Source organism: Lonchura striata, chromosome 23 (assembly GCF_050655825.1).
Source record: "Lonchura striata isolate lonStrDom1 chromosome 23, ASM5065582v1, whole genome shotgun sequence".
Lineage (NCBI taxonomy): Eukaryota > Metazoa > Chordata > Aves > Passeriformes > Estrildidae > Lonchura > Lonchura striata.
Genome location: NC_140725.1, coordinates 6,319,728 through 6,341,223, shown reverse-complemented (window position 1 = coordinate 6,341,223; position 21,496 = coordinate 6,319,728). Strand labels below are relative to the sequence as shown.

Here is a 21,496-nt window from a genome sequence, read left to right as displayed (position 1 = left end):
CACCACAACCCCGCCCTCACCGGGACCCGGCCGGCACCACAGTCCCGCCCTCACCGGGACCCGGCCGGCAGTACAACCCCGCCCTCACCGCAATCCCGCCCTCACAGGGCCCCGCCCCCTCATCCGTGCCAGGCCGGGCAGCGCCCGTTCTCAAAATGGCGGCGGCGGCGGCTTCCCCGCGCTCTCCTCCTATTGGACAGAGCCGGAAGGCGGAGGGATGCGATTGGCTGCCGGCCGGCAGAGCGGCGCTCCCGGATTGGGGGGCAGGCGGCGGCGCGCGGGGCCCGGCGCGCGGGCGGCGGCGGCGGCGGTCCGGAGCGGAGCCATGTGGAGCGGGCACGGTGCGGGGCCGGGCACGGTGCGGGGCCGGGCACGGCGCGGGGCCGGGCGACCCTCCAGGGGACACCCCCTCCGAGGGCCCCGCTTCCCGTGATGGCGGCAGCGCTGGGAAAGGGGACCGTGTCCCCGCCGCCGCGTCACGTTCCCTCTTTCTCCCCCCGTAGGGAACTTCGATGGCGGCTACGGCAGCATGGGCGGCGCGGGGCTCCCGGGCGGCTACACGCAGTCCCCGGGCGGGTTCGGGTCGCCCGCCGGAGGCCAGGCGGAGAAGAAGCAGGTAGGCCGGGCGGGGCCGGCGGGACGGGGCCCGGGGCCGGGACCGGCTCTGACGGCCCCTCCGCCGCTCGCAGCGGAGCCGCTCGCAGAACATCGTGCCCTGCACCGTGTCGCAGCTGCTGGCGGCCGAGCAGGTCGACGAGACCTTCCGGATCTGCGACGTGGAGATCTCGCAGGTGGGTGCCGGGGCGGTGGCGGCCGCCAGCAGCCGTGGCCGGCCCGAGTGACCGACCCTTCCCTCCCCCGCCGCAGGTCACCGTGGTGGGCATCGTCCGGCACGCGGAGAAGGCGCCCACCAACATCCTCTACAAAGTGGACGACATGACGGCAGCCCCGATGGACGTCCGGCAGTGGGTTGATACTGATGTAAGCTTTGGATTTGCTAGGAACAGGCTTCTTGAGCAGCTCTGGGGAGCAGTGGGTGGACAAAAGCTGTAGAATTATACAGTGTCTCGGATCATTGATGAACACCAACTCCCTACTTCTCACAGAGCTTTTTGAACCCAAAAGGTGTGGCTTTTCTGGAAAGTATTTTAGGGATAACGTGTCCCTGAAATCAAAGGGAGGTCCTGCTGCAGCAGAGATCACTGGCGGTGTATATGACTGTGCCTGTTTAGTATAGCTGAGTTCACTTGAACAGTTTTGGGAGGGTAGCCAGGCAGATGTTCAGTCTTACTGCAAGTTTAGCATGACATAGGAATGCACGTTGTTTGTGCTTGCTTGAGATGAGCCTTCCTTGCTAAGTTGCTTCTTGTGACTGTTGAGAAATGGAAACAGGAAACAGCAAACCTGTTTTTCCCTGTCTGTTAGGAGGCAGGAGGTGAGAATGTTGTGGTACCTCCAGGAACTTACGTTAAAGTGGCTGGTCACCTTCGGTCCTTCCAGGTAAGAGTGTATGTGTACCTGTGTGTGAATCTTGTAGCACTCCATGTGGCACAAATATTCAAATAATGGTGTATGTGCATTTAGGGAAGGTGCAGATAATTCCCAGCTGCTTAGAAAGAGGAGTCACTGTCTCCATTGTCTTTCAAAATCACATCTCTCCCCCACTGCTTTCTTGCTTACTCCCAGTAGGATGGGGGGAATCAGAAGGGTCAAAGTGAAAAAACCCATGAGTTCAGATAAAAGCAGTTTAATAAGTAAAACTAGGAATTCATTCCACGCTTCCCATGGGCAGGCAGGTGTGCATCTTCCTCCTTCTTTCACCAGTTTTTTAACTGAGCATGACACTGGCTGGTCTCTCCCGTGGGGCAGTGGAGGTACCAGCTGTTTCCCTCACAGCTCCTTGTCCCCTCCCAGCCTAATACTGGTAGAGTTGTGTGAGATGCAGGAAAGCCCTTGGCTCTTTGCAAGGGTTGGTGAGTAATGACTAAAACATCCCTGTGTCACCAACAATGTTTCCAGCACAAGTCCAACACCAGCCCATGTTACTAGCCCAAACCAGCACAAGAGGTGTGTCAGAACATTTTGGATGAGCTACATACAGAGAAGGTCTTTCCCCACTGCTGTCCCACCCTCCTGGAGGAAATGGCTGGGTTGGCTGTTAGGCATCGTCATGTTGCTGTGCTGTAAATTGTTTTCTTTGTTTTGTGTTTGTTTTTTTCCTCTGAAAGAATAAGAAGAGCTTGGTAGCATTTAAGATCATGCCTCTGGAAAATATGAATGAGTTCACCACACACATACTGGAAATTGTCAATGCACATATGATCCTCAGAAAAAATCTTATGGTACGTACAAAGACCCTGATTTTATTGTGGCCCTTCCTGGGTGACTGGTGATCTCCCAAAGAGGGACCTTTCACTGGGAAAATTCCTTCATTTTGGGGCTGGAAAGCTTAAAGCCGAGCAACGCTGAAGGTGTAACAGGAGTCCTGGCTTCCTTGGAGAGAGATTGCAATCCACTTCCATAAGAAGCTATTTTTACTTACTGGCTTAGAAATAACAGTGAGTCTTTAACACTGCGGGCTTGGGCAGCCTGGGTAACCACAGCACTTTTGTTCTCCTAATTCCAGTCAGCATCAAGAGGGCCACAGTCATTTTCCTCCACTGGGATAAGTGACATGGGGGGCTACGGAGGAGGTGGCAGCCTGCCAGTGAACGGGCTCACGGCGCACCAGAGCCAGGTGGGTGCCAGCAGCTCTTCTGGGAGCACAGCAGTGGCAGCAGAGGCTGCTCCAGTGTGATCTAGTGTGGTTCTTGCTCATCCAGGTGCTGAACTTGATCAAAAGCTGCCATGTCCCAGAGGGAATGAGTCTACAGGACTTGAAGTTCCAGCTCCACAGTATGAGTATGTCAACGATCAAGTAAGTGTGTAGAAATGAAGGATGCTATGGAAATCCAGGCAGTCCTTCCAGAGGCAGAGAACAGTGGACAAGTCCAGACACTCACCTGTGAATTAGGGTGGGTAATTCAGGTGGTCCCAGCAGCACAGGAGCCAGAGCTGTTGAAAGATTCACTGCCCTGAATGAGCTGTTGCCAGTTGCTTTGCTCCTTGTTTTCAAAACAAGCCTTTTATCAGTTCAGTGGCAACGTACTGCAGTGCATCAGTAGCATTTCTCCTGTTCAAAGACTACCTTGCTCTCTGCACACTGATAAAAATCTAGGAATAGTCTCTCCTATTCTACTTCACCATCTCTTACAACATCTTCTTGAGACTTAAAAAAGTAGTCATTAGCTTCCATGACCTTTGTATGTGTGGATGCCAGCCTGGTCAGGGAGAGAGAAATGGCAATTGTTTTTCTCACAGTGGCTTGTGAGAATTTTTAGAGAGCCATAGGAATGTGATAACTTGTTGGTCTAAACAATGTTCAGGTAGTGTTTTTCCACCTTACTTTTCTGTTCTTCTCAAGGACAGTGTGTGAGAAAGATGTTTTTATTAATTAGCCAGTCAAATAGAATGTGTCATAGGGTCTATTTAAGCTGAAGTTTCCCTTTCATTAAGGCTTTCTTTTATTCCTTTTCACACGATGTCCTCATCTGTTGTGTCATTCTTGGGCCAAGGGTGACATGTATGTTCTGTTCCCTCTGGAGCAGAGTGGTGGTTGCTGCCTATGAAGTGCAGAGTGGTGACTTAAGCAGAGCCTGAGCTTCAGGGGGAGCACACTGCCATAGCTTTGGAGAAATTTCCTGTGTCACACCACCCACAGCACACACCAAGAGCTTCCCTTGGCAGAGGGAACTGTGGGGATATGGGGTCTGTAATGGGAGTCACTTGGCAGAAAGGTGGTGACTTACTTCCCTTTGCTAACTAATTGCTAAGTAGTTACCAGCTGTGGGGTTTTTCTTCAAGGCAAGCTGTGGAATTCCTCAGCAGCGAGGGACACATCTACTCCACGGTGGATGATGATCACTATAAGTCGACAGATGCCGAGTAAAGTTCCTTCTGTGTGATTTTAGTTCCAAGCAAATGTTTATCCATGTTTCAAGATACCTTGCTGAGCTCTTTGACATGGAGGATGACGTTTGCTCTTTGTGGGAAGTTTTGGTTATTCAGTGAATGCCAACTCCTTGGAATTCAAGGATGAGCAGAACGTATGATTCTGTAATTGGACCTGATTCTGTGCTGTAACCTTGTGACTGCAAGCATGAACAGACATAGGAAAACTGAACTCAAAGCTTGAGAGTTTTCACTTTGTTTTGTCTCCTTAGAGAGTGCCTGTTAGAAAGAAGAGCCTCATTATCATTTGTCCTTTATTTTTAGAGCTGTTTCTCCTAACTCAGCTTCTGTTCCATTTTCTTCACAAAGTGGATAGCTAAGAGTAATCTTCCACTAATGTACAGCAATCATGAGAAGATGTTTTTCTTGTTTAGTTTGTGCACTTAAATCTATATTTGTACTACAGCTGATCTTGTTAACTAGAGCTTTTGAACTTTTCCAATAAAATGTTAACTTGAGGCACTTTGCATCACATTTGACTCTAGAGGCCTATCTGCCTTGAAGAAAACTGCTTGACAAAACCTGGGGATAAAAGCATAGCTCATACTTTCAGTTCACCTATTCTTAGTTTTTCCTTAGCTTTTTACTTTGAAACTTCAAACTGAAGTGAATGTCTGGCCAATAAGAAATTAAATAATTGTACTACTGAAGAAAACAATGTGTATCAGTGTTCCAGATAGGGCCAGAACCATTTCTGCCAACGAAACAGATTCCCCAGGGAAGGGGTCATGGCCCCAAGGCTGCCAGAGCTCAAGAATTGTTTGGCAACACAGTCGGGCTCAGGCTGGGATTGTTGGGCCAGGAGTTGGACTCGGGGATCTCTGTGTGTCTGCTCCAGCTCAGAACATGCTATCCTGTTTCATAAGACATGCATGCTGCACTTTTAGCTGAAGCTGAAATGAATTACACCATGTGAAACAAGATTTTATTATCTAAACCATTTTTTAAACTTAACAGAAAAACAATTAGGATATAGGTTGATAGTGGTGGTGGATTGAGATGGAGAAAAAGGCAGGGCTGATGCTCCAGCCTGTCCTACCCTGGCTGCCCCAGGAGCACAGCCCCGGTGTCCCAGCCCGCCCTGACCCTCCGTGGCGGGGCCAGAGCGAGCGAAGGAGCCGTGAACCGGGCGGAGCAGCCGCAGGCAGGGAAGAGCAGTGTCCGAGCAGCGCTCCCATTCCGAGCGCCCCCGCACCTCCACCCCGCTTCCCGCCGGGCCGGGCGGCTCAGGACGGCGTGGGCAGGGCTGGGGAGGAACACGCGAGTCCGGGGCTGCAGGGCTCGGGGAGCAGCAGCACCGCTGCGGGGGACGCGCGGGGCTGCGGCCGGGGGGAGCGGGCCGGGGCGGTGCTGCTGCCCGGGAAGGGGCCGGGGAGGCGGGAGCGGGGCCGGGACGGGCGGGGCGGGCGGGCACACGGCTCCGGGCGGGCACACGGCCCCGGGCGGGCACACGGCCCCGGGCGGGCACACGGCTCCGGGCGGGCGGGCACACGGCTCCGGGCGGGCGGGGCGGGCACACGGCTCCGGGCGGGCACACGACTCCGGGGCGGGCGGGGCGGGCACACGGCTCCGGGCGGGCACACGGCTCCGGGCGGGCACACGGCTCCGGACGGGCGGGGCGGGCACACGGCTCCGGGCGGGCACACGGCTCCGGGCGGGCACACGGCTCGGGGCGGGCACACGGCTCCGGACGGGCGGGCGGGCACACGGCCCCGGGCGGGCACACGGCTCCGGGCGGGGCGGGCACACGGCTCCGGGGCGGGGCGGACAGACGGATCCGGGCGGGCGGGGCGGGCACACGGCCCCGGGGCGGGCCCTGTCCGGGAGTGGGTCCGGCTCCTGCCGGCGCCGCCACCGCCGGTTCCGGGCCCGGCCGTGGGGCTCCGATGTCTCCGCGATCCGCCCCGCCGCGGTTCGGGCCGCTGCAGCTGGCGCTGGCGGCGGCGGGCACGGCGGCGGCGACCCTGGACCTGTGCATGGACGGCTGGGTGGCGGCGGAGTACGCGCGGCGCGGCCACCCCGGCTGGGCCGCGCTGTCGCTGTCGGTGCTCGCCGCCGCCTCCGCCGCCGCCCAGGCCTGCAGCTGGCTGTGGCTGCGCTCCGACCCGCCCGCCCTGCGCCCCGCCGTGCCCGTGCTGCTGCTGGCCGCCCTCCACCTGCTACAGCTCGGCTTCTTTTTCAGGTACGGCAGCCCCGCACCGAGCTCCCCGCGCGTCCCCGGGCATCCCCCGGTACCCGAGGGTGGGTCCCTGTGTCCCTGTGCCCCCAGCCTCCACCCTGGTACCCGAGGATGGATCCCTGTGCTCCCGGGTACCCGAGGGTGGGTCCCTGTGTCCCCGGTGCCCGAGGATGGATCCCTGTGCCCCCTGGTACCCGAGGGTGGGTCCCTGTGCCCCCGGTGCCCGAGGGTGGGTCCCTGTGTCCCTGTTCCCCAGCCTCCCCCCGGTGCCCGAGGATGGATCCCTGTGCCCCCGGTGCCCGAGGGTGGGTCCCTGTGCCCCCGGTGCCCGAGGGTGGGTCCCTGTGTCCCTGTGCCCCCAGCCTCCCCCCGGGTGCCCGAGGATGGATCCCTGTGCCCCCGGTGCCCGAGGGTGGGTCCCTGTGCCCCCGTCCTTTCCCCTGGTACCCGAGGGTGGGTCCCTGTGTCCCTGTGCCCCCAGCCTCCCCCCTGGTACCCGAGGATGGATCCCTGTGCCCCCGGGTGCCCGAGGATGGATCCCTGTGCTCCCGGTGCCCGAGGATGGATCCCTGTGCCCCCGGTGCCCGAGGGTGGGTCCCTGTGTCCCTGTGCCCCCAGCCTCCACCCGGTGCCCGAGGGTGGGTCCCTGTGTCCCTTGCCCCCAGCCTCCACCCTGGTACCCGAGGATGGATCCCTGTGCCCCCGGGTGCCCGAGGATGGATCCCTGTGCCCCCGGTGCCCGAGGGTGGGTCCCTGTGTCCCTTGCCCCCAGCCTCCCCCCGGTGCCCGACCCTCGCCGCTGCCTCTCGGCCCCGCAGCCGGGGATGGCGGTGAGCGGTGCCTCGGTCGGCAGGGCCAGGAGGTCCCGCAGAGCCCGGAGCGGGATGAAGAGCGCCGGTGGGAGCGAGGGAAGTTTCCCTCGGGCTCTGCTCTGTCTCCCGGTGCTGTTGCCCTCTGAACAAACGGAGCAGCGCCCCGAAACCTCGTCACGGCCTCGGCACTCCCGGCAGCTGAGGGGAGCAGCGAGGCGGGACCGGGGGAAGGGAATAATCCCGGCAGGTCCGCTGAGATCGATGCTCAGTGTTTTACACTTGCACTTCACCCACAGCTGGGCATCGCGTGGCTGCTGTGGCGTGTGGTTTGGGCAGGGGGAAGGAGAGGTTTGGACACAAATCAGTGGGGTTTGTTGTCCTGTCAGGAGTTCATTGAGCTGTCAGGGCAGCGTGGGGACCAAGGTGTGCGCCTTGCATGGCCCCTCACCACAGCTGTCCCCACACAGGTGCCTCTATGCCCTGAAGGTGGGCTGGAGGGTGTGCTGGGCCAAGGCGGAGGAGGAGGAGGAGCAGAGACACATGGCCTTCCTCTCCCACGACATCAGCATGCTGCGTCTCTTCGAGACCTTCCTGGAGAACACCCCGCAGCTCACGCTGCTCCTCTACATTATCCTGCGGACAAACAAGGCTGAGCTCTCCCAGGGTGAGGGGTCTGGGGCCAAGGGAGTGGGATGCAGGGGGGCAGGCTTGGGTGGGGCAGATCAGAGAGGCTGTCCAGGGGCTGCAGGACCCAGCAAGACACTTGCAGTGTCATTCTGCTCCCATATCACTCCTTCCTTTGACATGTCATGCTATAGGATGGACTCCTGTCCTGCACTCACCCGCCCCAATGGACCGTGCTGGTCCTGGGGTGGGGGGATTGAAGCTGTGGGATCACTGTGGTCATTCTTCTGTGTGCCCCAGGGGAGGCTGAGGGTCAGGTGAGAAATCAGGCACCTTCTGGGGAGTAGGGAGGTGCTGATGATGGTATGGGTGAAGCACAGGCTGCTGAGCAGGGGTTGTGGTGCCCTTCCCAGGGTGGGGAGCAGGTGTCACTGCAGAGGAATGGGGAGCCCAGCAACATGGAAGCCAGCACTCACCTGCCTGTGTGACTGAGGGCTTCCATGCCTGGGAGATGGGCTCTGCAGAGCTGTTCAATCCCAGCATTTCTTCCTCATCTTCTGAGCAAGGCCAGGCACCAGCTTCCTTGTCTTCAGGGAAGGCAGAAGGCCAGGTGCTGATGGTCTGACCCTGACAGAGCTGCTTTGTGAGCTGGGGGGAAACTCATTTTAGCAGTGGCGGGCAGGGAGAGGTTTGAGCCAGGCTGGGCCACCCTTTGATCCCCCCTCAGCATTTTCACCTCTGTGTTTGCAGGCCTGGGCATGGGCACCGCGTTCCTGTGCGTGTCCTGGTCTCTGCTGGACTACCACCAGTGCCTGCGCTCCTTCCTGCAGGACAAGTACGAGCTGAGCCAGGCCTCTTCCGTCATCTACTTCCTCTGGAACCTCTTCCTCATCTGCCCCCGCATCCTGGCGGTCGCCCTCTTCGCCCTGCTCTGGCCCTACGGTGTGGCTGTCCACTTCGTGCTGGTGTGGCTGGCCATGTTCCTCTGGGTCAGCCTGCAGGGCACGGACTTGATGGAATCCCCTGGCCCCGAGCAGCTTTACCGGGCCATGGTGGCTGTGATCCTCTACTTCAGCTGGTTCAATGTGGCGCAGGGGAGGACGCTGTACCGCAGCATCATCTACCACGGCTTCATCCTGGTGGACAGCACGCTGCTGGCCCTTGCCTGGTTCTGGGGCCGGGCTCCCTCTGAGGAGCACTCGTACCTCCTCCCCGTGGTCTCTGCAGCCCTGCCCTGCTACCTGCTGGGGCTGGGGCTGAGGGTCACCTACTACAAGTGGCTGCACCCCAACGTGCGGGTGCAGCAGGAGGGCGGATACGACGAGGTGGATGCCAACGGAGGGAGTGATGGGGTGGAGTTCCGCTCGTTTTTGGAACCAGACCTTGTCAACAGGCGGATGCAGCGGCTGGCCCAGATCCATTTCTCCTGGTCCCAGCCGGCACAGCGGCACATCCTCAATGGGGCTGCTGCTGTGGAGTCTGCTGTCTGAGGGCAGCTCCTCTAAAGGGACACGATGGGGAGGTGGACTTGTTGGTGTGCCCCTGGTTGTGCCCCCCAGGCTGTTGTTTTGGACAGCTGGAGGGAGCTGCCAGAAACCAGGGGTGATGTGGAAACACTCGATGAGTCCCATGGCACTCAGCATGGCTCTGGCTGTACCCTCAAGGAAAGCCACAGTGCTTGTGGTGAGTCCAGCACATCGTGGCATATGGCTGCACTGCTGTGTCAACTTTTCTTTTATTATTTATTACTAGCTTTTTCAAAAAAGAAAAATTAAAACAAGAGCACTGGTTTATTTTCTCTGTGCCTCTCCTGTGCCTGCTGCTGCCATTGCTGTGCTGGGATATGGGTGGTGGGGCAGGGAGGACTTGTTTCCTCCATGGTTGTGGCTATCTGACCTTCCTGTTTCCAGGCAGGATTTTCCTCCTTGTGTTAGTTTTGGTGTTAAGGTCAAAGCTCACCTGTTATCACTGTGCTCCGAGAGGGCTGGGGAAGGAGGCCTGTGCTGGGAGGAGTGGCTGCAGGGTGGCTCAGGGTTTCCAGCTTATTAGTGGACGCCTCATGCTCCCTTGGCTGCCATTCCCAGCACCACAGCCTGGGCAGCGCTCCCAAGGCCATGACCAGGCTGTTGTTTGCCACAGCATTTCTCAGCCATTGGTGGCTGTTGGTGTGGTCAGTGTGGTCAGAGTGGGGTCAGTGCTGTGCCAGCTCCCACCACTCCCCAGGTGGAGCTGCCTCCACCCAGCTCAGTGCCCAAACCCAGCCAGGCCCCAGAGCAGCCCCTGCCCTTTGCTGTTGCCCAGCTGGCAGCTGTGGCACATCCTGGCTGCCCACAGCACTGACCTTTGGCTCCTTCCCCCCATCTCCATCACTTTCCTCCCAGCAGCCCATCCCAGCAGGAAACTTCCATACCAGGGAAGGCTTTTGGATGCAGCTGGAGTATGAAGCTCAGCCCTGCTCAAGGCCAGCAGCACAGGTTGGGATAGGGGAATTATGTTGTGCAAAAGCAAATGGGAAGGGAACATTTTGTGCAGGAAGCACCATGTGCCTCCCCTGGGCACCTCAGCAGGGCCCAGGAGGAGGTGCCTGCTCCACTGGCTCCCCAGGAGCATGGGGGCTCTGGTGGCTGCACTGTGACCTGTGGCACCCTGAGTGCTCCTGGTGCTGGCTCGGGCTGTCACAGGGGCAGGGACTGACACAGGGGCAGAGAACAGGCTGAAGCACTGACTATAGAAAATAAAGACTTTATTATTTTTTTCCAGTTCACAGGACAGATCCCACTACAGACCATGAACAGGCAAAGGCCCCACAGCCAGCAGCACCTGAGATCACCCCTCGTAGCAGGGCAAAAGAGGTGCTGTGGGCTCCAGGGGTCCTGCTGCTTCCCACCAGTGCCAGCACAGGCATCTCCCCAAGGGCTCTTGGAGGCAACAAATATTAGTGGATCAGGTGGTTTTTAAAGCCTCTCTGGCTGTGTTGAAGCTGAAGGGGAAGCCAGCAACACCCAGGTGAGCTCAGGTGCTCTAGTCCTGCAGGCTGACTGTCCTTCAGGTGTTCAGGTTTGCTCTCCCATTACCCCTGACCTGACTGTAGCTGAACTGGTGACAGAGACAGGAGAAAATCAATGCTTGGATAGAGATGCTGTTCTTGCCTCAAAAGAGACAGGAAAAGGCTTAAATTCAGCCAGTAGAGGAAAAAATAAAATAGCCAGGTCACCCCTTTATTAACAAACACAGAAATGTACCATCAACCTCCTGTTACAAAAGTACTTTACATACATTCAAGGAAACATCATATAAATACCAGTATGAAATGTCAGTGGCTGCGAGTTCCACACTCAGCTAAAATTTTACCAACACCTTAAAATTTCCTTAAAACATTTGAAGTAAACAAACACAAAGCACAGCCAGCTGCCAGGCAGCTCAGGTCCAGGCCTGCAGGTCCAGCACCTGCTGCCAGTGCCTGGGCAAACCCAGCCCCCCTCCAGCACGGCTCTGCTCAGCTGCTTCCCATGGGAGCAAAGCACTCGGGCTGCTCGGCCGTGCCGGTGGTGCGAGGTTAAGGCACAGGTTTTAATCCCAAATTCAGCCAGCTGGAGTACAAGATAGGCTCCCAACAGGCTGCTGCACAGGCTGGGACAGCTCCCCAGCCTGCCCACAGGAGACCTTTGGGTGGGCTGAGGGAGGTTCAGCATCAGCACAGACTCTTCTGTGACTACAGCTGAGTCCTGATCCTCTGGTGACGTTTCCAACCCTGGGAGCACTGAGGCTGCTCCTCACCACAGCTCTGGCACTTCACAGGGACCCCAGAGGAACTGGACTCTATGGACCCAGCAGTAAGGGAGCTGCAGCTGCCTCAGAACAGGTGAACACACCTTGGCTGTCCATTTGGTGTAGACAGAGAACATCCCTGGGTCCTGCTCCCCTTTCCAAATCCACTGCTGAGCACTCCCAGCACAGCCTGTTTGCCCCCCAGGCTCTGCTGCTCCCTTTCCCTCTGCTGAGCTGCCTGGTGACACCCACAGCAGACTCAGATTTTCCTCATGGGATGAGCAGCTCCCACCCAGCATGTTCCTGCTGCAGAGCTCCTGGGGAAATGCACAACCCCAGTGCCCACCTGGGATCAGAGCACAAGGCTAACACCTGGCAAGGAGCTGAATAGAAAGATTACTCCTGACTCCAGTGACCACCCTGGAGAAGGAGAATCACCTTTGATTCCAATTTAATTAATCTTAAAAAAAACCCCAAAACAATCAAATCCAAAGGGAAACTGGAGCTGGTACATGAAATAGACCTCCCAGGTCCAGTCCCTGAGCACGAGGTATCCAAACCCCTGGCTCTAGGCACCTTCTGCCCACGGTCTCTGGAGCTGGCCCAGGAACAGATGTCCCCAGGGCACAGCAGAGCCTGTGCAAAGCTGGCCCAGCAGCTCCCCCTGCACTGATGGAAGTTAACCCTCAGTAATTAAAGCCATGAAAGGAATGCAGCAAACACATCCCTTCCCATATGGGCACAGCAAATGGGTCAGTGTCCTCCCTGCAGTGACAGACTTTCAGCCCAGTCTCCCGATGGCTGATGTGGGGCTGATGACCACGATCTGGAGGGGTCTGGGTGCAGCCACAGGTCTGGCTCTGCAGGAGCAGCAGGTTCTAGGGCACAGCACACACCTGTCCTCAGGGCACCTGCTGATCTGGTGCCATCATCAGGTGGTACATAGGGGAGACCACCAAACACAGCCTGAGCTGGCACAAAACCAGCCCTGTGCCAGCCCCAGTCCCAGCTGGCTGTTCCTGGCCAGGGGAGCTGCAGGGCACTGACTCCAGCCTCTACTCTGAGACAGTTGCAGAAAAATCAGCATCACCATCCCTCCCAAGTGCTCCATGCTGCCAAGTCACAGTGTCTTAGAAAATTAAGTCCCTCTTCACAAGGCATTTGTTTGTCAGTATGTAGTTAGGCTAATGCAAAGAATATAAGAAAATTGAATCTGATTCTACTAAAAGGAACTTAAAAATAGGGTCAGGAACACAGAGGTGAAGGTTATACCATAGCCAGAGCCTTCTCTGCAACATTCATGAGGATTTAGGAATTAGATTATTCCTAGTTTAGGTGAGGACTCAGTTCACATCTGAGCAGTCTGCACCAGTCTGCTGTACCTGATGTTCACAGGCAATTTCATCTTCCTTTGCAGGGAAAATCTGTGGGATCTACAGTCCAGACCAAAGCTGGAATCCAGTGACCTCCTGCTGGCTAAAAGGGCTTCTGCACACATTGACTAGAAGCCACTGGGATCAACTCAGAACACCAATAATTGCCTCTACAAGGAACCACATATCCCAGAAACATTCCCTTAACCTTTATATTTTCCAGTAATCCCACACTGAGGAAATAACATAAGGACATTGTAATAAATTAACTGTTTTGAACACCCAGGGAAGGAGGACACATTTTACAGCAATAGAGGTATTTTTGACATTTTCATTAATATTTCCTATGAAAAAAACCATAGCTCTTCGGCTTTGCAAAACAAGGGAGGTTTAAGCTCTGCCATCAGCGTTTTCCTATAAAAATAAAATTTTTGTATTCACTTGGGTTCTACAACTAAGCTGAATAGAAAGAAGAAGGCTCTTACACATAAATCTGCTGTTTTATGGCCCCTCCCTCTGGAGGCAGCTGCCAGAGGCATTCAGCTGGCTCTGTAAGTCCCTTCTGCAGACAAGCTCTAGCTCTGCTGAGTCTAGGGCTTCTTCACAGCACACCTCTGGACTTGGCAGGGCCTGTGCTCCCGAGGAACAACCTGCTGTCATATTCCATTGTACAGTTTGCGTTAGGTATGTTTTCTTCATCAAGCTGAAAGGGGAGTCTCCAAACACGTGAGATTTCTGTACCCCCCAGTAATGGAGAGGGCTGGCGGGAGCTGCAGTCACATCTTTGCTCCAACTTCTTACAGGAAGTCCAACTCAAGGGCTTGGTGAAGGGACACGAGGTCGGCGTGATTTGTGATCCTCCAGAATGGCATGTTGTGCTGTAAAGAGAGAGGACAGCCAGGTTTATGCAGGGATTTTCAGCTGAGGTGGAGCTGGGCTGTGCAATGTGGTGGTTCTGAGCACACCACTCTCAGGACACACCTCAGCCATGTGCACATCTGTATGTGGAGCCCATCTTATGTGCCCAGCTGTGTGTGACAGCCAGCAGCACTGACTGTCAGCTGCTCACGATGGAAACCTTGGCTGTGAGGTGCTGCTGCACCCAGGAATGCCTGTCCTGGACTGACAGCTCTGGCACATGCCAGAATGTGAGAAGCCTCCCAAGTCAAAGTCCTGACAGTCATCTTTGCGCTTCACTACTAATTAGCACAACTGATCAACCCATCCAGGCCTGTCCAAATCAAACTCTTTGTTCCTTGTTCGTAATCCAGCCTAATGGCAGGCGCTGTATTGTTCCTGAGCCCTGACTCCTGCACACTCCTGAGAACTGCAATATCCTGATAGTCACAGGCTATGATCAGCATACAGAACCAAAGAATCATCAAGGGTGGAAGGGACTTCGAAGATCACCGAGTCCAACCTTTTAACATGCTACATCCAACATGCTACACTACAACACTGCTGACAGGGACAGTGACATATGCAATCCTAAACAACAGTAAAAGAGAAACTTTAAACATCCAGGAGCCAGAAAATTGCTCATCTTAACAAAATGGAAGATCTCTTGCATCAAAGGCAAACTTTGCTCCTGACTGCCCTGGCCTGAAGAATTCAGCCTTGGAAGAAGAGTCCTTGTAGGGAAAGCCTGGCAGCAAGTTCCCTTTGCATTGCCCCAGCTCTGCAGTCAGACCTGCGGGGAAGTTGTGCTCCAGGATGGTTTGGGTGGATGGAGACCAGAGATCTCTGAAGGCTGCTCTTAGAATATCTGGTTTGTTAGAGAGGGTGGAAGGCCTTGCTTGGAGTCACCAGACGTGACCCGTGGCAGGCCCCAGGGCGTGGAGGCAGGGAGAGGCAAGGGGCAGAGGGAGATAAGAGAGGATCCCAAGAGGATGTTCCAGGAGAGGGGCAGTTCCAAGAGGGTGGAGGTTCCAAGAGGGCATCTGGCTTCTCAGAGAACCCTTATCAGGGGGCTTCAAGGTGGGCTGGAACAAGACTTGGGCCAACGGGGTCACAGACACCTGATGTTTCAGGGGAGGGTTACAGGTGTGGGATGACCCACACATTCTGGGGAGTGAGATAGAACATTCCATTTGACCTTTGGATCTATCTGTAGGTAAGGGCATTGTTCAACCAGAAGGGGGGATTGTCCTCATCCTGGCTGTACTATTGTAAATCTTTTGTCAGGCAATCATATTATTCATCCTCCCCAGCACAGACCCACCTGCTTGGCTGCGACCTCCTCGTCACGTCCATCTCCGATCACCACGTAGGTGACCTTCTTCCCAAACCGTGACACGATCCTCTCGAAGCAGCTCTCTTTACCTGCCAAAGACATCCCCTGTAAGGAGCCTTGGGCACAGAAAAATAAAGGCTGAACAGGCCTCTTCCTCCCAGTACAGAAACACTCTTGTCTTACTGGGCAGAGTTCAGCTCCTGAGGCCAGAAGCATTGACCAGGTGGGCCACAGCAGGGAACTGCTCAGCTGCAGAAATGGCATTTCCCCATGCAGAGATCACAGCTAATCCTCAGCAGATGGCACAATGCCATCTTGGCACAATCCCTTACCTATTTTTGTAGCACTATAAATATTTTCAATGGGAAACACCTCGCCCAATCCATACAGAAGAACTTTGGCAAGAGCTGGCATCAGTTGGGTGGTTGTGATCAGGATGTTCTCACAGTTTTTTCTGAAAGAAGAAAAACATTTTTAAAAGCACATCTATAGGCAGTGGTGCCAGGACCGCTCTGGGCAGTCTGATCAGCTTCCCCAGGTGCCATGTGCTTTGCTATCCTGCTTTCAGGAGGCATTTTAGGACAAGGTTTTGCAATTTTTGCATGTTTGCTTCTGGCAGGATTCCCTGTCAGAAAAATCATTTGGTGAGCATGCAGACCTTGCTATCTACAGGTGCTGCAGCAGAGAAATAGGTGAAGTTCTTGCACTCAGTCAGTTTACAGCAGTGTGACACAGGCAGTGCCCAGCACAGCGCTGCACCCCAGAGCCAGAAAGGGCTGAGAAAGCCTCACATGCACTTCCAGGTTCCATACCTGGACTGGATGAGCAGCAGGGATTTTAATGCAGTTTCCAGCCAGGAATCTGTCAGCACTTCTATGTCAGTCCTCAGTCGCTGCAGAGCTTCTCTCTTCTGTGGGCTAAGCAGGCCTGCAAGGTGAGGAACGTGTTTGCCTGGCAAGCCTGGCACAGGGAGGGCTGTCCCCCAGTGCACCAGCTGCCTGCTCTGCAATAAGCAATAAATAACACAACTGAAGGTCTCTGGCAGCTGGACTGTCTGTCAAAGCAATGAAAGAAACCAGCTCCCAGTGACATGAATGAGCCCAGACATCCATGCAGGAGTCTGACCGTGGGGAACTGGGCAGAGACTTATCTGCAATTATTTCAAAGCATTTCTCAGGATACAGGCAAAGGCATTTCTCTTGTACAAGCAGTAGCAGGGGTCCAAGGCCACAGAGCAGGGGAAGGAACTCCTACAGTCACCCTCTCTGACTTTCTGCTTTCCAAGGAGCCTTTCCACTTTAAGCCCTTTTACTTTTTTTTTTTTAGATACCCCCCCCTTCTTTTATTCCTATGCTTGTAATTGCTTTTAGATATAATTTTCTTCAAGCCTCCAGTTTTGAATTAAAAGCAGACAGAAGTGGAGCCCATTTCTGCTCCTGACAGTAAACACAGCAAGAAAGGAGCACATGGAGTCCGCACATCTCTCCAATTTCCATCCATGACGTTTGAGTCCCCCTCACTTCAGCTTTCTGCTACACCAGTCCTCTGCACTGAGGCCACAGAGGGACACACAGCAGGCTGCCCTGACAGCTGCTTCATCATGTAGCTTTCCACAGGTCATGAAAAACTTTGCATCCAGATTTCCCAAAAGCAAAATACAAAATCATGGTCTCACCCCCCCTACAAAAAACCAGGTAACTGCAACACACTGAACTGCAGACCTGTACTGGCAGATTTTTAAAGCTGAACGCTGTAGATTGAACACCTGGCTTTTAGAAAATATGTAAAAAAAAAAAATATTTTTCAAGGTTTTTGTGTAGGCAAAGGGTACCCAAGCCCACAACCAACCAGGCCAAGTCACCCTACCAGGTGAAGCTGCTCCAGCAATGGGGATGGCAATGCCAAGATTCAGACTTAACAGAAAATTCACCTCCATTTGCTCACTATGGTTTGCATGATTATGACTGCTTTGGAGTTGAAAGGGAGGCAAAACTAGAAGGCTTTAAGTGACTTTGTGGAGAGAGAGCAGAGAAGTCATATCAAACTGTGGGCCTGACAGCTCAGGGGTGACCACTGTATTTCTTGATAATGGCATGACCAAAGAGAGACTTTGTGGAGACATGAATGAGACCTCCTGAGCATTCAGGCCACTGCTGAGCAGAGTGCCAGGCAACCTTCCATACCCAATCAGCAAAGGGATATTATTGGCACCAAAACCTTTGCCTCTAGGACTGAATGCCCATCCTTATCGCCACGACAAATCACAGCCTGCCCTGGCACACTGTTCAGTTTGGAAGACGTACCCTCTTAGATTCCATGGAAATTTGACCCCAATTAGCACTAGGAGAATGCTTTACTTCTCATGTCCACACATCAGGAAAGCCAAAGCTCTGAGTCTGGCCCCACAAGCTGTGTTCAGTGCTCAGCCCTCAGTGCAGGTGACCACTCACCTCCAACATTCGTTTTGTACTTGTTGTAGATCTCGCGTACCCTGCGGTAGCGGAAGGCCAATTTCCTCATCCAGTCCACTCCCTGCACGCCCACCGAGGAGCTGTGGTTTGCATTGCTGCCCGAGCCACTGAACCCATCCGTGGAGAAGTTGTAGTTGCTGTTCCAGGAAAGCAGATGTGTTAGGTGTGCCACAGCAGCAGAACCACTGCAGCATCTCTGGCGGGGCAGCGCTGGCAGCAGCTGGAGAACACCTCAGAGAGGAGCTGCACAAGCACCTTGGCACCTGGAGAGCAGAGCCTGGCTCCTGTGGGAATGCTGACATCCAGCTACAGCTGCTGCTGGCCTGAACTACTGCACTGATACAACTCCTTTCACACCCTCTGATAGTAAAAGGGTTTTAAAATAGTGAGGATTTAGGGTTAAAAGGAAAATTAAGCTTAGTAGGCCCTGAAAAAAAATAAATACTCTAGGTACATGGAGGTCTTGTACCTTGCTAGAACTGCACCTGTGTAGCTAGTACATGATAAATGATAAAACTGCTAGATGTGATGATTGTTTAGTAATTAAATATAATTACTGTTTAATTGTAAGAATAATCATGAGAAACTGTGGTCAGGGGCCTAAGAAAGATTCCGAGAAACTCATGGTTGAATAAAGTCAATGTATACAACAGAACAATATAAATTTAATAATTAATATGTAAGTTATATAACGATAGAATAGAAAATATGCTCAGCTCGAAAGCCATGTCAGAGTCAGATTTGGGTCTGTACCCTGATTCCCAGAGCTCTCAATAAAAACACCTGCATATAATTGTATCCCATTATTATGTGTGTTCCTGAATACTAACACCTCCACTACAAAACCTTCCTTTACTCTTTGGTTGCTCACTCTTCTGCCATACAGTGCATCCTTCCCACTGACCCCTTTCTCATCCTGCAGCAATAAACCCCAGCACATCATCTTCCAAACAGCATCCACGCCTTTCCATCACAACTGCAGCTCCACAAGCAGACCAGCTGCTTCACCAGTTTGTAACTGCAGAAAGCAAGTCCTGCTTCACCACCTTCCCTGAATTTCTTTCTCCCTGACAGATCTTTCTCACACTTTTTCATGAGCCAGTTCAGTTCAGCAAAAAAACCTTCCTCCCCCTGTTTGATAGTGAGCACCATTAAGCTCTCAGAGGGATGCAAACCGCAGGGGGACTTTCAAAGCTCAAGATCATAAAAACAGAGGATGGTTTAAGTTGGATAGGACCTTCAAGATCATCTCATTCTAAACCCTTGCCACAGGCAGGGAGTTTTTCCACTAATCTAATTAGAGTAACCATTAGATTAGGTTAGTAATCTAATGCTGTCATCATGAGATCTGAAATGCTGGTTCTCCATTCCTCACTTGTCATTGAGCACAGAGGCAGCATTCAACAGTGGACAATGTAATTCACAATATAATTTCAAAACTCTTAATGCTTTGTAGGTCTTCAAAGAAATGCCCCCCAGCAAACAAACACTTTGCCAGGTTTTGTCCTTGGCACAATGCTGAGCTGCAACCCTTAACCCCATCTGCATTTGAAGTCTTCACAAAACCTGATTAGATCAGCAATACATTTCCTGCATTCATCAGTACAACACCTTAGATCCTGGCCATTGTCATCAGATGCCACATCTTCTATGTGTACCTGGTCACACTCCTGTTAAAGACAAAAAAAAAACCAAAAATAAAGTCATGTTGTGGTAATCCAGAAACAGACTGACACTTGCAGATTAAAGAAACTGTGACAGAAAACAATCCCTTCACACTTCCCAACAGCCATGCCACACTGCTAAGTGCTCACCAGTCCAGAAATGCAAATACAGGATGGATCAGACATCACTCTTTTTATTTGTACAGGTTCAAGCAAAAACCCAGCAGAAACTGAGAGAGCTCCTGACACTAGAAGGCTGCAGAATGCCTGTCTCAGTTCAGAGTGCCCCCTGATTTGGCTGTGCTTGTGTCAGTAAGGGGCTCTGAAGCACAGAGCCCTCACAGAGTGAAGTGTAATTCTGACGTGGTAACGTGGAGTTCTGCCTTTCAAACACATTTGCTATGTACCTCCAAGTCATTGAAAAACAAGTGAGTATCAGCAACTTCAAAAATCATCTCCTCCATGGACAGACCTGAGCCAATCACTAGAGTTGGATCCTGGAAAAACACAGAAAAAAAAGTGTAAATGCACTGTGGATACAGGCAGAAGGGAATTGTCATAAATCTCTCATCAGTTAAACTGCACAGTTTTCCACTGTATATCAAACCTGGAATAACTCCAGCTACATTCAATGGTGTGAACTACAATTTCCCTAGTATTTCAAACAACTCAATTAAAAAAAACAAAACAAAAAAAAACAAAACAAAAAAAAAAAAAAAAAAAAACCAAAAAACCTAACACTTCAATGCTCCCCAGGGGAGACTGAGAAATTTTCACAGTCAGCATATACAAAACATTTAAAAATCTACAATGTATTTTGAAGGAGAAAAATCACTTCTTCCCCTTATGTGCAAGGACCTCAGTTATTCCCAGTGAGGATGAAACCAGTTTGACAGACTTATATTGTAAGAAGGGGCATGCTGGTGATGTCCACACCCTAACTCTGTATAAAGCCAAATTTAGTTCTTTCCCTGCCCCAAACTGCCAACAACTCAACAACTTAAAAATACCACCATAGAGAGTTTAAAAAAAAAAAAACAAACCCAAACTATTCATTTTCCAAAGACCAAAATTTAATTCTGCATGACAGAAACAGGTTTTCTTCCATGGAAATGACAGTATTACCTTGCCATATTTTTGAGCATATGACCCTGTGAGAAGAGAATGGAAGATGATGATGGTCTCATCCAGGTCCCAGAGAAACACCCGCTGCAGAGAGAACAAGAGTAGGTTAGAGCTGAGGTATTCCAGGCACTGAACTGCAATAAAGGAACAAGTTTTAATTTTGTGGCTAGCTACAGTATGCTCTAACAGGTATGAACAATCTTCCAGGCTGAACACATTCAACTCTTCAGTTTATTGCAGTGGAGTTTATTTACTCCCACAGAAGTACAATTCAGGCTATGGCTGTTTGGTCAAACTATTTCAAAAGCTTCTCTTGCTTTTATGGTTATGAAAGTAAAGCTTAGAGTGCTAATGAATTTTAGAACCCTGCTGAGGTAAAGTGTACTTCCTGTGATCTGGAGAGCACCAGGTGTATTGGTTATTGTCAGAGAAACCTTTGTAAGGCAATGGGCTGCCATGTGGAATGCCAGAGTTTTGGTACAGAAGGATTTTGACACTGAGAGCTGGGCCAACACGTGGGGTGGAATAATCCCTCACACTAGTCCAGGCTGAAGGAGCTGCAGGGCAAACTGGACACCAGTACAAGCCAGTAGCACTCTCTCCCTGTGCAGCAGGTGACCTTCCTGCTGCAGTGTGCCATGTGTGGCAGGAAGGAGGTGCTGCCTCAACCTATTTGGCACTGGGAAGGCTACCCCAGACTGCATCCCTGGTCCCAGAGATCTGTGAGGAAATGAGAGTTGCCACCAAAATGCTATTGAGATGGTCAGCAACTCACAGGAGAGGCTAAGGAAACTGGGATGGCTTCTCTTAGCAAAGAGGAGACTAAGGGACATCTAACACGAGACCACAACTAATTGAAAGGGAACTGCAAAGGAGATAGAGACAAATTCTTTTCAGTAGTGGTAGATGGAAAATTGCTGTGGAAGAAGAAGGGGAAATTTGCAGCATGGGAGATTCCAAGTGGAAACAGAAAACCTCCTTCCCTGGGTGGATGTAGTAGTGCTGGGACAGATCACTAGGTACAGGATCTCTGTGTCTAGGTACAGGATCTTCAGCCTTGGAGGCTCTTGTGGCTCAGGCAGACAAAGCCACAGCCCCAGTGCAGGGGACAGCCCTGCTCTGAGCATGAGCCTGTACTGGAGACACCTGGGCTCCTAAACCACACCACTAGGATTCCCAAGTGTGTTTAAGTGATGC

The 21,496-nt window shown here is 52.9% G+C and overlaps 3 protein-coding genes across 13 annotated transcripts in view; 2 read left to right on the top strand and 1 right to left on the bottom strand.

Annotated features, from left to right (window-relative positions):
• Window positions 1-286: 286 nt before the first annotated feature.
• RPA2 (replication protein A2) lies at window positions 287-4,512 on the top strand. The gene is made up of 9 exons (XM_021554767.4): window positions 287-341; window positions 504-616; window positions 690-791; window positions 868-981; window positions 1,426-1,500; window positions 2,229-2,342; window positions 2,627-2,737; window positions 2,823-2,917; window positions 3,904-4,512. The coding sequence occupies exons 1-9, from the start codon at window positions 326-328 to the stop codon at window positions 3,986-3,988; spliced, it is 825 nt and encodes a 274-aa protein (XP_021410442.1). The 5' UTR covers window positions 287-325; the 3' UTR covers window positions 3,989-4,512.
• Window positions 4,513-5,846: 1,334 nt separating this feature from the next.
• XKR8 (XK related 8) lies at window positions 5,847-9,463 on the top strand. Its single transcript, XM_021554838.4, has 3 exons — window positions 5,847-6,232; window positions 7,509-7,705; window positions 8,416-9,463. Exons 1-3 carry the CDS (start codon window positions 5,937-5,939, stop codon window positions 9,153-9,155), a joined length of 1,233 nt encoding a protein of 410 aa, XP_021410513.3. The 5' UTR covers window positions 5,847-5,936; the 3' UTR covers window positions 9,156-9,463.
• Window positions 9,464-10,391: 928 nt separating this feature from the next.
• Window positions 10,392-21,496, bottom strand: part of EYA3 (EYA transcriptional coactivator and phosphatase 3) — a 45,477-nt gene continuing 34,372 nt past the window's right edge. For all 11 annotated transcript variants that reach the window (XM_021554881.3, XM_085559856.1, XM_085559851.1 and 8 more), the window contains 8 exons: window positions 20,300-20,383; window positions 19,582-19,671; window positions 19,122-19,180; window positions 17,490-17,647; window positions 15,852-15,966; window positions 15,372-15,493; window positions 15,028-15,128; window positions 10,392-13,684 (listed from right to left, as the gene is read on the bottom strand). In XM_021554881.3, the coding sequence (XP_021410556.3) occupies window positions 13,604-13,684; window positions 15,028-15,128; window positions 15,372-15,493; window positions 15,852-15,966; window positions 17,490-17,647; window positions 19,122-19,180; window positions 19,582-19,671; window positions 20,300-20,383 (810 nt within the window). In that variant the 3' untranslated portion in view covers window positions 10,392-13,603. The remainder of the gene's footprint in view (window positions 13,685-15,027; window positions 15,129-15,371; window positions 15,494-15,851; window positions 15,967-17,489; window positions 17,648-19,121; window positions 19,181-19,581; window positions 19,672-20,299; window positions 20,384-21,496) is intronic.